This window comes from Danio aesculapii, chromosome 2 (assembly GCF_903798145.1).
Source record: "Danio aesculapii chromosome 2, fDanAes4.1, whole genome shotgun sequence".
NCBI lineage: Eukaryota > Metazoa > Chordata > Actinopteri > Cypriniformes > Danionidae > Danio > Danio aesculapii.
In genome coordinates, this window is record NC_079436.1 from 31,084,264 (window position 1) to 31,099,167 (window position 14,904).

The 14,904-nt window shown below is 35.2% G+C and overlaps 1 protein-coding gene across 1 annotated transcript in view; it reads left to right on the plus strand.

Moving 5' to 3' along the window:
- Positions 1-12,477, plus strand: part of cacnb2b (calcium channel, voltage-dependent, beta 2b) — a 49,150-nt gene extending 36,673 nt beyond the window's left edge. The window contains exons 6-13 of the mRNA XM_056467014.1: positions 135-157; positions 261-341; positions 883-941; positions 1,070-1,179; positions 3,661-3,812; positions 5,905-6,000; positions 7,943-8,116; positions 11,360-12,477. Of these exons, the coding sequence (XP_056322989.1) occupies positions 135-157; positions 261-341; positions 883-941; positions 1,070-1,179; positions 3,661-3,812; positions 5,905-6,000; positions 7,943-8,116; positions 11,360-12,046 (1,382 nt within the window). The 3' untranslated portion in view covers positions 12,047-12,477. The remainder of the gene's footprint in view (positions 1-134; positions 158-260; positions 342-882; positions 942-1,069; positions 1,180-3,660; positions 3,813-5,904; positions 6,001-7,942; positions 8,117-11,359) is intronic.
- The last annotated feature ends 2,427 nt before the right edge of the window (positions 12,478-14,904 follow it).

Here is a 14,904-nt window from a genome sequence, read left to right on the forward strand (position 1 = left end):
TAATTTATTCATGATCTGCTATTAACATCAAATCTGAATAAAACACATAAATATTGTAACATATTATTGTTCATTTTATTATTTGTATGCGTTTGCATGCTTTACATGTCTTTTTTCACATTTTTAACCTTTAGTTCAGCAAGTAAAGAAGAAATCGGTGAGCATATAAATACCAACATTAACACATACACACATTTATATCATATATTTGTAGATTACCTGTTTACTGAAGTTTTTTCACCAGATTTCTTTGATTGCAGGGAGAGCAATTGGCTGCATATGATGTTGTGCCTTCCATGCGTCCTGTGGTGCTCATGGGGCCTTCACTTAAGGGCTATGAGGTGAGGAAGATTTTCTGCTGCAATTTAAATCATTAAAGATGGTTTTCAGCATTACTGCTTTGAAAGAGCAAGTGGATCATGTACAAAATTCTTTAGTCTTAACATAAAAAGTATTTTACAGTTTATTAAGTTTATATATTGCAGTATTTTCCAGAATGTAAGTCACATATTTTATTATATGAAACTAATATAGACTTATATAATGCATTGATATCCTTTCTTTCTCATTTTCTCTCTCTCTCTCTCTCTCTCTCTCTCTCTCTCTCTCTCTCTCTCTCTCTCTCTCTCTCTCTCTCTCTCTCTTTCTCAAAATAGCAATTTTGACTCTGTTTGACTTATAATCAGATTTAGCTCATTTTCTGGAAAATACTATAATGTGTCTTACATCAGAGCCTGTGGATTATGTACTTATCCTCTCATATTCCACATTTATGGTATATGAATGTGTACTGCCCTCTACTGTACATTACTAAAGTTACACTGTTTTAAAGTCAGCATTATTATAGAATAACATATTTCCCCTTTTTATTTTAATTCCCAGGTTACGGATATGATGCAAAAAGCTCTGTTTGATTATTTAAAACACAGATTTGAAGGAAGGTATGGCACAGGATTATATAATAAATGGATTACTGACTTATATTTACAAATGACCATTTACTATTATGATGATTGCATGTAGTCATGCGAAGTGTTTTGAATTTTCTAATGTGTAAATCCATCATTAGAATAACTATCACCCGAGTGACTGCGGATATTGCACTTGCCAAGCGGTCGATCCTCAACAACCCCAGCAAACACGCCATAATGGATCGCTCCAACACCCGCACCAATTTAGGTAATCATTATTAATGTCGATCTGCCTTTGTGTCATTCTATACTATTCTAGATCTATTTGTGCTCTGCAAGTAACTATAATAACGATAGCTTTCTTAAACAGAAGTTTTGTCTTTTCAGGAACAATATCACATTTAGATCTAGTTATTTTCTTTTCTTGAGAAATACTAATAAATATTAAAACTTCCTTTCAGAGTCAATACATCTAAATATAGTTTATAATTCACTGTCAATTTTCTTTTCTTATTATAAGCGTAAACTATAACTTATTGAGGTTTTTGGAGTAAAGAAATTAATGAAGTACATTTTTTTTAATATATATATACTTATACATACTTATCATTTTGTAGTTGATATTATGATTATGTGCAAACAGGCCATAATATCTTACTCATTTTTCTTTGCAAGTACATGTATTTGGTTGATTTATCTTTTTGTTTAATTATTGATAAACAAGACAAAAATACTGATTAATTGAACAAATTTGCAGAAACAGTAATCCCACTAACAGAGAAGCTCCCTTCTTGTAAATTGAATTTTTTGCAATACAGAAAATTTGGGTAACACTTTATTTTAGTGCCCTTGTTACATGTTACATGTACTTACTACAGCAGTGAAAAGTATTTATACTAAATTACATGCATTATATACTAGGGTGACCAGACATTCTGTTCTTCCCCAGACAACCCTGTCTTTCAGCTCTATTTTTAGTGTGCCAGAGAAGAAAATCATGTTTTTCATCTATCCTAAAATAGATATAATAAATAAATATCCTAAAAGAGTATTCTTCAATGGTAGCCAGTTATATCATAGTCTATTTTAAAAAAGATAATTACTGTTCAACTTCAATATAGATTAATTCTTAACAATATGTCATTAGAATGTGTCATATACTACAGAATATAAATAACAAGCTACTACTCAGTACTTTTTGTAAAAAATTGCAAACACTAAAAAAATTATATTAAAGACTCCATAAATAACGTGTACCCAAAAGATCCCCCCCCCCCCCCCCCCCCCCCCAATGTTATTATTAAACATACACTACCGGTCAGTAGAATTTTTAATGTTTTTAAAATAAGCTTATCCTGCTCACCAAAGCTGCATTTATTTAATCAAAAATACAGTACAAATTGTACAATTGTGAAATGTTGCACAATAAAATAACTGTTCATAAGTAGTTTTATTTAATCATTTATTCCAGTGATTTTAAATATAAATATTTAGCTTCATTACTCCAGTCACATGATCCTTTAGAAATCACTGTAATATTTATTATTATTATTATTATTATTATTATTATTATTATTATTATTATTATTATTATTATTATTATTATTATTATTATTAATGATAATAGTGATAAAAGCAGTAATGACTGGACTAATAATTATATTAATAGTAATAAATAAATAAATATTTAATATATATATATATTTTACAATAAATAAATGCCCAACTGATGAACAGAATAATAATAATAATAAAAAACTGACCCCAAACTTTTGACCGGCATTGTATGTTTTGCATCAGTGGGTGAGTTTTCACACAAGTGTGGATCTGAGGTGTTTTAGTTAGCTTTGTTAAGGGGATCTGATTGGTTTTCTCCACTCTGTCCCTCACCTTGCCGTATCTCAGATGCCGCGGGTATGTATTACAGCAGTAGCCTGTCCACATTCCCCAACTCATTCCTGTTGGTGTCATCAGAGCAACTTTACCTCTTAGAAAACACCATAAGTGTCAAAGAACCCTGATACTTTTACTCCTAAAAGCTTCGGCTTGTGTTAGAAACCATAACCATGGAAATCTCCATTGATCTTCATTTGTGTATCCTTTTACTGATCAAAAATGCAAGCCAAAGTGTTTAATGTATGGGTAATTTGGTCTTGTTTTTCAGAAAACATATCAAAGCATTCTTAAATGTAGGATAATATTAGCTAGTATTAGTTATATTCCATATTTATGCTTAAAACTATTTCAAATTGGAGTAACAAAATTTTTATGTTTTGATATTTTTAATGAAAAACAATATAATAGTGACTTAGAAAAATATTCTTGCAGTGTGTTGTGGAAGATGGTGTTGAACTCTTTTGTCCTGTTTTTTTATGATTCAATTTTGAGGTTTTAAACCTTCATTGTTCTGTTACTTCCTGTGGACAAGGAACTGTCCGTCAGCATATTTGGATTACCTCTATTTTCAATAACATATTGCATGACCTCTCTATGGAATGTGTTTAGTACTGAGAATGGCACTTTTATTTTATGCTTTTTTAATTCATGTCATGTAATGAAAAAGAGCAAAAACACATTTGTTTCTTTATTGTTGCTATCGTTTTGGATTGGAATTGGACTTAAAAAGCTTTCCATTTTGTTTTAACAACAAATATTTTATTTGGATAGAATAATATTCATTTAAGATGCTGCTTGTAAACCTGGATAATAGGTTGACTAGCCTCATTTATTTCTTTATCTGCCCTTCCAGCTCAAATCCAAGGAGAGGTTGAGAGGATTTTTGAGTTAGCACGCAGTCTACAGCTTGTGGTTCTGGATGCTGACACTATTAACCACCCTCTTCAACTAAGCAAGACCTCCTTGGCCCCGATCCTGGTGTATGTCAAGATTTCATCACCCAAGGTCAGAAACATTGTTCACAGAACTCACAGACATAACTATCATTTATTAAGTTGAGAAATTAACGAGACTGATGCTTATGTAGGATTTATTCTGTTATATTATAAATACAGTAAAACAGTAAGATTCTAAATCCAGAAAGCTTGTTTTTGTTGTAGATTTAACTCATGCCAATGCTGAAAATGTCATGGAATGTATGAATTTCATTGGTTTTTTCTTATTTTTACATCCTGTATATGCATACATATTTTTCAGGATTCTTGGATGAATCTATATATATTTTTTGTAATATTAAAAATGCCTTTGCTGTCAGTTTTAACCAATTTTTAAGATCTACACAGATCAACTTTTTTACCCTGGTGTATTGTTTAAATTGATTATCTTTTTGTTATGTTCGTAGCTGTTTTTCCCCCATTGATTTCCATTATTCCATTATAACCACATATGGTTTTTGATTGCAAAGCCATGACACCATAATCGTGGATTCTTGAAATATTCCCTGTTGGCCGAAGGTAAAATTAGTAAATTTTACTTTCATTTTCACCAAAATGAAACAAAAATGTTGTTATAATGGAACCCACATAGCAAAATTTCACTGGCCCAGCTCTGGCCCACACAATCAGGTTTTGTTTGACCCATATGCTGCAGTGAATTACGATACATGACTGGACCAAGGGCCAAACATGGACCATGTCTGGGTCAAGTCTCAGACAAGTTAACAACTCATAACTGGGCCTGAACTGGGCCATTGATAAACCCATGAAGCATTGCGCTTTAGGCACACTATGGGCATACTTTTTCTCAAAGCGACCTGATTGGTATATATTTTTTCTTTACTCAAAAATAATTTAAATGTACTTTAAATGTGGGTCAAGACAGGACTAACTTTCGTGACCCATATATCAATTATTAACATTTGCCAAATACTACATTTTAAATCTGGCCCAAATCTTGTGTGCTATCTTGAAGACAGTGCCACCTCTGACAAAGCCAGACCATGTTTGGCCCACATGCTGTATGCCAGTTCCGGAAGAATGCCTGCTATGCCAGCTTTATGCCAAATCTGGGCCAGAATTCTTTTCTACCTGGGAAGTCAATAGGGCTAAAACAGCCACGAACATTCAATGAAAGGGTAGTAAATTTGCCCAGAGTGTATTGTTGAGTTTTTGAAAAATTCTAAAGCATTTTCCCAAAATATGTGACAAAATAAGATTTATCACAAAAAAATCATTCCATTTGCTGAAACACAGAAATATTTGTGGCCAAATTTAACATCAAAATTACTCTAGAGTGGATGAAAACAACTTTAACAGTACACAAGGGTTAAATACCATTTTAAATAATGTTTTTATGAATGCATATTGTTCATTACATTTGTATTGAAGAAATGACATGACAATGCAACCATTATAAAAATGCTTGTATTGGTTTTCACTAGCATATGTATTAATAATCATTTATATTCTCAGTTACACAAATATGCAAAATCTTTTAGTTTTGTAATAGGTAAAGGTCGAGCCTTATTCAATGTGAGAACTGATGTTCAAAAACTGTTCAGTCCAACTTAGTCTTACTTTAGTTAATCATCAGAAAGAGTAATTCAAACCAGTTCTAGCTGCCTGATATCGTTTGACTTTTTTCCTTGTGTTGAATCCATTACATTTATATTGTAATCTGATATGTTTTTTACCCAATAAAAAATTGTAAGCCAGAAAGAAACAAGATTATTCTGTCAGTGATATCTGATATGGTACTACTGTACAGCGTATCAGTTTGTTTGCTAAAGCTTTGGCTTTTCGGATAACCTCAAGTGTCTTTTTATCCATTTCCTTTTAAAGCGCCCCACATCATTCATCTCGATAAATATCAGTCATGTGAATAAGATCCATCTGTCTGTCAGTAGGCTGCAAACAGACACCATACAGCCGTTACACTTACATAGGAAAAGCTCATTTGAGAGAAGAGCGGTTGCGCAAACACACTAACCTTTCTCTTGTTCCCCAGCATGACCTAACGTCCAATGTTCTTTCACCCCCTTTTCCTCCCACTCATCCTTCCTGTCCTTTTTTCCTTCCTCTTTTCATCTGCTGTTCAGGTTCTCACAAGATTGATAAAGACCAGGGGCAAATCTCAGACTAAACATTTGAATGTTCAGATGGTGGCTGCAGACAAACTAGCCCAGTGTCCCAATGTAAGTTCGCCCTTTGTATACTAAAGGTATTAATGTGCTTTCTGTAGGATTCAGATAAAACTTTGCTAAAATGCAACCTTTTTAAGGCCCATTTCTACTCAAAGTGAAGTTACTTTTCATTACTCTTTTAGATTTTACAATAAGGTTTGAAAAGTATAATGTTTGTTAGTGTTCACTTCTGATAGTGTTCACTTCTATCAAAGATTTTCAATCAGCAAAGCCACAACTCTTACTCAACCGTAGACAAATAGTCGTTTAAATAGATCCCAAAATGGACTCCAGATAAAAAATTATTGAATGTGAGTTTTGAAAAGATTTTTCATTGAAGTATATCAGGGCATTTACACAACAGATATGATATCAATATTTAGGATAAAACATTTTTATAAACGTGTGCTCTTTCACTTTTTCACTTCACTTTTGTCTTTTTGTAAGTGCTGTGTACAGTACAAAATATCACAATATTATACAATTGATACACTCAGCAGCCACTTTATTAGGTACACCTTACTAATACCTAGTTGGACTTCTATTTGCCTTCAGAACTGCCTTTATCCTTCGTGGCATAGATTCAGCAAGGAACTGGAAATATTCCACGGAGATTTAGGTCCATATTGACAGGATAGCATCACGCAGTTGCTGCAGATTTGTCAGCTGCACATCCATGATGTGAATCTCCCATTCCACCACATCCCAAAGGTGCTCTATTGGATTGGGATGTGCTGACTGTGGAGGACATTTGAGCACAGTGAACTCATTGTCATGTTCAGGAAACCAGTCTGAGATGATTCACGCTTTATGACACGCTGCGTTATGCTGCTGGAAGTAGCTATCAGAAGATGGGTACACTGTGATCACGAAGGGATGGACATTGTCAGCAACAATACTCTGGTAGTCTGTGCCGTTGACACTATGCTCAATTGGTACTTATGGGCCCAAAGTGTGCGAAGAAAATATCCCCCACATCATTACCCCACCACCATCAGCCTGAACCGTTGATACAAGGCAGGATGGATTCATGCTTTCATGTTGTTGACGCCAAATTCTGACTCTACCATCCGTTGTAGCAGAAATAGAGAAATCAGACAAGTCAACATTTTTCCAATGTTCTATTGTCCAATTTTGTTGAGCCTGAGTGAATTGTAGTCTCAGTTTCCTGTTCTTAGCTGACAGGAATGACACCCATTGTGGTCTTCTGCTGTTGTAGCCCATCCACCTCAAGGTTGAACGTGTTGTGCATTCAGAGATACCCTTCTGCATACTTTGATTGTAACGAGTGGTTATTTGAGTTACTGTTGCCTTTTTATCAGCTGGAACCGGTCTGGCCATTCTTCTCTGACCTCTGGCATCAACAAGGCATTTGTGTCCACAGAACTGCCACTCACTGCATATTTTCTCTTTTTTCAGACCCTTCTCTGTAATCCCTAGAGATGGTTGTGCTTGAAAATCCCACTAGATCAGCAGTTTCTGAAATACTTTGACCAGCCTGTTGGGCACCAACAACCATGCCATGTTCAAAGTCACTTAAATCTCTTCTTCCCCATTCTGATGCTCGGTTTAAACTGCAGCAAATCGTCTTGACCATGTCTACATGACTAAATGCATTAAGTTGCTGCCATGTGATTGGTCAATTAGACATTTGCATTAACGAGCAGTTTGACAGGTGTACCTAATAAAGTGTCTGATGAGTGTATATGATAAGGACAAATTTAGAGACTCTTTGCTTGCTGAATCTATTTTTTTAACTTCTTTAATGGTGTCCTTTTAACACTTTTCTTATTAGTAATCATAGCTGGAGAGCCTAGTAATCACTTGATCTGATTATGAAGAGGTTGTTTCATGTTGCACAGCACCCAAGGCAGTTGTTGACTTAAATTAGCCAGTTATGTTTAAACTGTGCTATTAGTTTATTTAACTGTTGTTTATTGTGATGTCATGACAGGAGATGTTTGATGTCATCTTGGATGAGAACCAGCTGTCAGATGCCTGTGAGCACATTGCTGATTACCTGGAGGCCTATTGGAGAGCCACACACCCTCCGGAAATGGAGCCTCCAAATCCCATGCTGGAGAAACTGGCAGAAAACACACTCCCCACCAGCCCCACACCTGCTAAGGTACTGGATGCTTATTTTTAGAAAAACACTGAGATTGAGCAAATACTGTACAGAGTCAGCGGATTTCTAGGAGAAAACCAAACCGACTTTAATGAAATGAAACACCAAAGAAATTGTATAGGACTGTACGATTTAAAAGTTTGCGGTTTGGAAGATTTTATTTGATCAAGAATACAGTAATTGTTGTGAAATATTATTACAATCTAAAATAAGTCAGAATCAGTTTTGTTATTATAAGGACAATATTTAATATTATAATTAATAATGTGTTAATTAATAATGTGTTAAAAACTTAATCTTTGTAGACACATAAAAAGTTTTTTATTCTTTTTATGAATAGTAGGTTCTAAAGAACATAATTCATTTCACAAATAAATCTTTTTGACATTGTAAGTGTCTACTTATTAACAATTCTTATACATTATCATTTCCACCACATCTCCTATAATGTATTGTTTTTACTAGCATTCTGGGGATGGAAATGACAATGTAATTTTGCTTTCGAAATTAAATGGTGACTCTTTTGCTTAAACTCGTTTTAAGACTCTCAGTGCTAGCTTTTATGCATCATAAAAGCACCCAATTAAATAATATTTTCATACTTTTCACATAATTAAACAATATCTGTTTGCTGCCCATTCTTCTCACAAATATTGCTTCACTGAAACAGTTTTCATCTCAGTAACTTTTTTTAAGGTTTTGTTTTCTTATGTGTGCAAGTCGTAAATTATGACTGCTTGGAAACATCTGCAGGCTCTATAAATTTTGGGTAGTGGTGTGTCATTTTGTGACATTTTCAATTTCCTCCCCAACTCTTACTAAACTCTCTTGGACTTTTAAAGAAGACTTGAACTTAAAGGACCTCTGGTGAGTGAGATGGTGGTTTCTGAGGTAAATAACCTATAGTGTCAGTACCTACTAGTTTGTACTACTTCTTCATACCCATAGTATTAGTAATAGTATATTAGTTGTTGTAAGTGAACTGTATAATATGATAATGGCACATCTGTAGTGTAGCTTCGATATACAAGACAAACAACCAGCTGTTTAACTTAATTAATATTAGTTGGTTTGACATAAGGAATTATTTAGGGGGTTGTGATATTTAGTGTGTTTACAGATTGGCGACTGGCTCTTTTATTTTGAATGTGGAATATATTCTCCCATAGTAATCTTCAATTATTCCACATTTTTGTTCATTCTTAAGTAATAGGACTTTACACTTTGCTCTGTACTTAACAGCTTCAATGAGGATTGAGTATATTTAGAGAAGCAAAAATGTGACCCTGGAACATATTATTTCTATAATCTAAAAGAGATAGTATGAGTATCAATAGTCATTTTATGCTAAAAATCATCACAATATTAAGTATAGATCATGTTCCATAAAGACATTTATTTTCCAACCATATATATCTAAAGATATCTTATTATGTTTGTCAATTTAGACACTTTAAAGGCATTCTCAGACAGAAATTACCCTATAGATGGAAAGCTTATTTACTCAGCTTCTTAGTGATGATCCTTTGGATTTTTGGCTTCATTTGGTTCAGCATGAATGTGTACCCAACAAATACAGCATTGTTTTGACCAGTGCATGTGAAGATCTTAAAGGAATAGTTCACCCAAAAATGAAAATTTACTCATTGAAATAAACAAAAATGAATAGAGAGATTCTACCTTCAGAATCCAATTGTCACATGCTTTTTTCAGCCTCTTTCTGTTCTAAAATACATCAAATATTAAAGTGATAGTTAACCCAAAATGTTAAAATGTATTCACTATTTAATCACCCTCAAGTTTTTGTAAGCCTCAAGCCTCATTCACACTACAAGCGACTCACAGCAGTAAACCAACACATTCCTTTCAATGGAGTGAGCGACTTCAAACAATAGATATGTACACTAAGTATCGCATATGGACAGGTACCGCCACATTTGTACAGTGCTCACAGGACAAAAGTCAATCAACCGCACTAGTCAAGACTAAAGCCAATCTAAAGATGCTGGACTTTAGTGCTGTGTACGGATGTAGTAATAAGCAAAGAAAACAAAGCATAAAAGCAGAACATTTCATTGGTAACATTTCATTTTTTTATGTTTTTGTATGTTAAGAATTGCTAAACAAGTACCATTATTGATGATAATACAGTCTCTTACTGCACTGACCATAAGGCAAAGTGGCACCAACTCGCACTAATTACTAGGCTTATGCTAGTTTTGTTGAATATAATAAGCAAACAATGTAAATTAAAGATGACAACAAGACTCTGGGGTGCTAGAAACTTGTATTATTATCAGCTAAGTGAACGAGTCGTTCAACGAGTCGTTCATTTATTTACAAACGAATCGCTCTCTCCATTAGAATTAGAAGTGAAAGCGGAGAGGGAGGTGAATACATATCCAGCACTCAAACTTATGCTCTTTGTCTGCAATGCCCGTGTGGTCACTTATCCATCGATATAGAAAAGTGATGTAAAATTATAATTTTCGTAATTGAAATAAACATTTGCATACTGACCACTGGGAAAACTCCCGATCATAGATATATGTATATATGTCTATATATCTATGGCTCCAGATGGCCAGTCCTCCACTGCACCTTGGTCACACATTCATTTTAAAGGAGCGCTAGCCTGTACTAAAATGGCGGCTTTATTGACGCATTCCTTCCAATAGACAACAACAGCGTAGGCGACTTCTAATGTAAGTATCTATGGTTGGCGACTAGGTGGGCGCGAAGCGACAAAGTTAAGAATCCTTCACTGTTATGCAAATGAAGAGCAACTTTCTAGAGCGCCAATTGGAGCATCAGTAGAGCTCTCGTGATCCTCTCTCAACTCACTCAGAGGCTTGTTGTATTCTTCGTGCTGTAGACCTACACAGACCTGCGTTTGCAGCAGGTCACCACCCAAAATGATAGGAAGCTACAAAGTTGCTGCTAGTGTGACTGAGGCATTATGAGTTTCTTCCACACAAAAGAAGATATTTTGAAGAAAGCTGAAAACCTGTAACCACTGATTTCCATAGTAGGAAAAACAACTGTGGAAGTCAATAGTTAGAGGTTTCCAGGATTCTCTAAATATCTTCTTTTAGAAAGAAACTAAATCAGGTTTGTTAAAAGTGAAGGGACAGTAAATAATGGCAGAATTTGCATTTTTGGGTGAACTATCCCTTTAATAGACATGGACCAGAAACAGCAAACGTCTGACTTTAATCTAACTGTCCTATATCTCATCCACAGGATGAACAGAAAAGCAAGAAAACAGCCGCCACCAAAAGAAAAGGATCTCTAGAGCACCAGCAGGAGCATCAGCCCCAAGCTCAGGAGACGAGAGAAGAGGAAGAGGAGGAGGAAGAAGAGGAAGTGCAGGAGGAGGCTGAGGAGGAGGAGAGGCTTCTTCGCAGTGAGCCAAAGAGACACAGTCATCATCATCACCACCACCATCATCATCACAACCGCTCGGGCACCAGCCGACCGCCTGAGACCCAGAACAAACACCAGCAGCACATACGCCAACCACAGCCCGCCGACATGGAGCTGCTCCCTGCTAAAAACACTTCATACGCTTCAGAACCCCGGAGCAGGCGCATGCTCCCTGGTGAAGGCGACCCGGACCAAACCGAGGTCTACCAAAACAGGACTACAACTCAAAGGGACCATAATCACCAACATCACAACCATCACCATCGGCATCACCACCACCGGCGCGGCACCACAGACGCTCAGCCAGAATATTCCCATCACGGGCAGCAGGATTATGAGCTGGAACACAATGAGCACAACAGGCAACAGAGACCGCAAAGCCATCTGCGCTCGCACCATTACACTCATCCACACCACAATCACTACCACTACCAGCGGGACAGGGAGAGGGACAGGGGTGTGGAGACGGAGGAGTGGACTGAAGACATGTACATTCATCGCTGAGATGGACCTGGTTTTTAATGCTGCTATGTGAAATGCTGGCTACTGTGTACTCAGGACAACATGGTTTCTCTTTCTTTATTTGTCCTGCCTCTTTCTGGTCAACATTCATTTTGAGTCACTCATTTGTGTAATTCTGTGTTTATCTGGCATTGTAATGTACTTGTCTTGATCTCATGCCTGTGACTACCTTTTTCTAATGTTTTATTCGCATTTGGTCCAGTTCTGAGTATGTGGTTACATCTTTTCTCATTATTTCTCCTGTTTTTGATGGTCAAACAGTATAGACACCTTTTGTGACACTGATATGCAAACTGTTCATGGCATTTAACTGCTCTGTTCTCACTCACCTTTATTTATTGCCCCTGAAAAAGATATCTTAACATTTACATTTGTTATGGTTTCTGATTTTTTTCCCTCATTGTTTTCGAAAATTGCTCTTTCGAGGGATATTATTATTTTGCTACTCTAGTAGGTCAATAAATATATGAAGATAATAATTTACTTCAAAATGGTGATAAAAAATAACCTTTACTGAGAGGCAGCCTTTGTAATTTGACGGCCTTCGTCCTTTCCAAAAACATATATTACTTTTTACAACTTTATTATTTACTATATAAAGGGGTCATGAACTGAGAATTCCAAAAGTCTTTTGACATAAAAGACGTAGAACATTAAAATGTATTTAGGATTATAAAACACTGCTTTTGCCACACATGATCACCAGAGGAAGAACCTGAAGTGTTAGACTAAACCTGTGGCATAATAAAATGAGTAAAAATGACTCATTAGTAATTGCTTCAGCCTAATTTTGCTTTGACGACTTTCACTCTAATGATGCAGTCACACTAGAGTTTGAGCATGCAAAATTCTGTCGTACGGCGCTGCGAAAAGGATTAAACAAGACTATTAGACATTTTAAAAAGCGAGCGATTGATCCGTGTTTTAAATTTCTGTCAACAAAAGCAATTTCGCAGGTCAGAGTTTACCAAGCTTGAACTTTTCAACTCAGCGAACTGCGAAACTTGTCGCACATGCTTGTGTTTCCGGTCTGACGCATTCGTGTGCGTATGAATGGAAGTCTATGGGGAGGAAAGTGCAGTGTGACCGCAGATGTACTCTGCTTCATACTACCATTAAAATACATTAGCTCATCCTTGAACATGATCTCTGCAGGAGTCCTGTAGGTTGTAATCAAGACCACAACTCCCATGATGCTACACTCCCACAGTTATGGCGCCATCAGATAAGCCTTTGTTTGTGTTCTGAATACTTGCTCTCTAGCTGTGAAAATAACATACTGTGCCTTTAAAATTTGTTAGTCTAAAAATAGCTTATATTTAGGCCAATAGGACAGGTTGTGGAATGTAGGCCTACATATTTATTATGTAATAATAATAATGCGTCTAAAGTCTCGTAGAAGATCAACACCTGCTTTCCTGGTTAGCTCCGCCCACCGAGGTGCGCTTTCAGAGGTAGCGAGAGGCAAACGCAGGTCTACGCAGAAATCAAAAGGTAAACGTTATTCAGTGCCACACCATGTTGTTGTCTTCATACAAATACCTTTAATGAAACTCATAACCGCATTAGACTCAGTTGGTTATGTCCTTTAACGTTACACTGGAATCTTTTGCTTACTAACCAGGCACATTTCGTCGCTGGAGATTCAGGAAAACTTAAAGTAGGATGCTTATGTGCAGGACTATATTGGACTTCACAGTAATAATGTCACACCACAAAGATGTGAGCACAACTGTTTAGTGTTTGTTTTCAGTATTGCTTTGTCTTTTACAGATGCTTTTTACATAGACATGTTGATATCAATAGGCCTATTAAAGGACTTTAGTGAACAGTACTAAATTAATAGGGCAGTTCATGACCCCTTTAAATGTTATAATTTCACTCATTAAAATCTGTGTACAACCTACCACTTGCTGGAAATTATATGTAACCAATATATATATATGTGTGTGTGTATATATATATATATATATATATATATATATATATATATATATATATATATATATAATTTTTTTTTTATATAAAGCAACTGCCAGTTGGGAGCAAACCAATTCTTACTGATTTATTTAGTCAAAAGGTTTACTCAAAACATCTGATTATTTCAAATGAGTCGTAAAGTAATTCGTTAGGATGATTCATTAAAAGAGCAGCACTGATACAATTCAAAATGTTGTTTGCAGACATGTTATTACTGGAAAAACGACTCTCTTGCTTGTTTTTTGAATAAATATAACTCATTTTCAGGCATTAACACAGCAACTTACACATTTTTTTTCATAAGTTTTGAGACATTGTTGAAATTTAGAGGTCACGTTTGGTTCCCCTCATAGAAATTCACACGAGCTTCACATGTAAAACAAACATGGCTTTTTTAATTGAAAACTTTCCTGAAGCACTTTTTTGTGTTTCACTGGGCTTTTCAGAGAATATGCATTCACATAACACAGTGTGTTGCTGCATGAAAATTTGTACTTTCACCTCAATAATTACAAGGTTATATTCATCACAATCTATAAAATTTAGTCTCGTCCTGTTTATTTTATCCACTTTATTTTTAGGATCTTTTTAAATATGAATGTGCGAGGCTTCCAATTTTCATTAATTAACTTCCAATTATTTTTATTAGTTATGCTGCTTTATTGTTCAAACTAATATTTGTTATCATATTGATTTAATTTAGAATATAATTATAGTTTATTCCACTTTTTATTTGTCTAATTATTTACATATTGCATTCAATGAATTAGAAGTTTTACACATTCAGAAAAAATAGTAGAATTTTTTGAAAAATAAGGTGGAGATTGCATCGATTCTGCAATTTAAACTTAAAACATTGA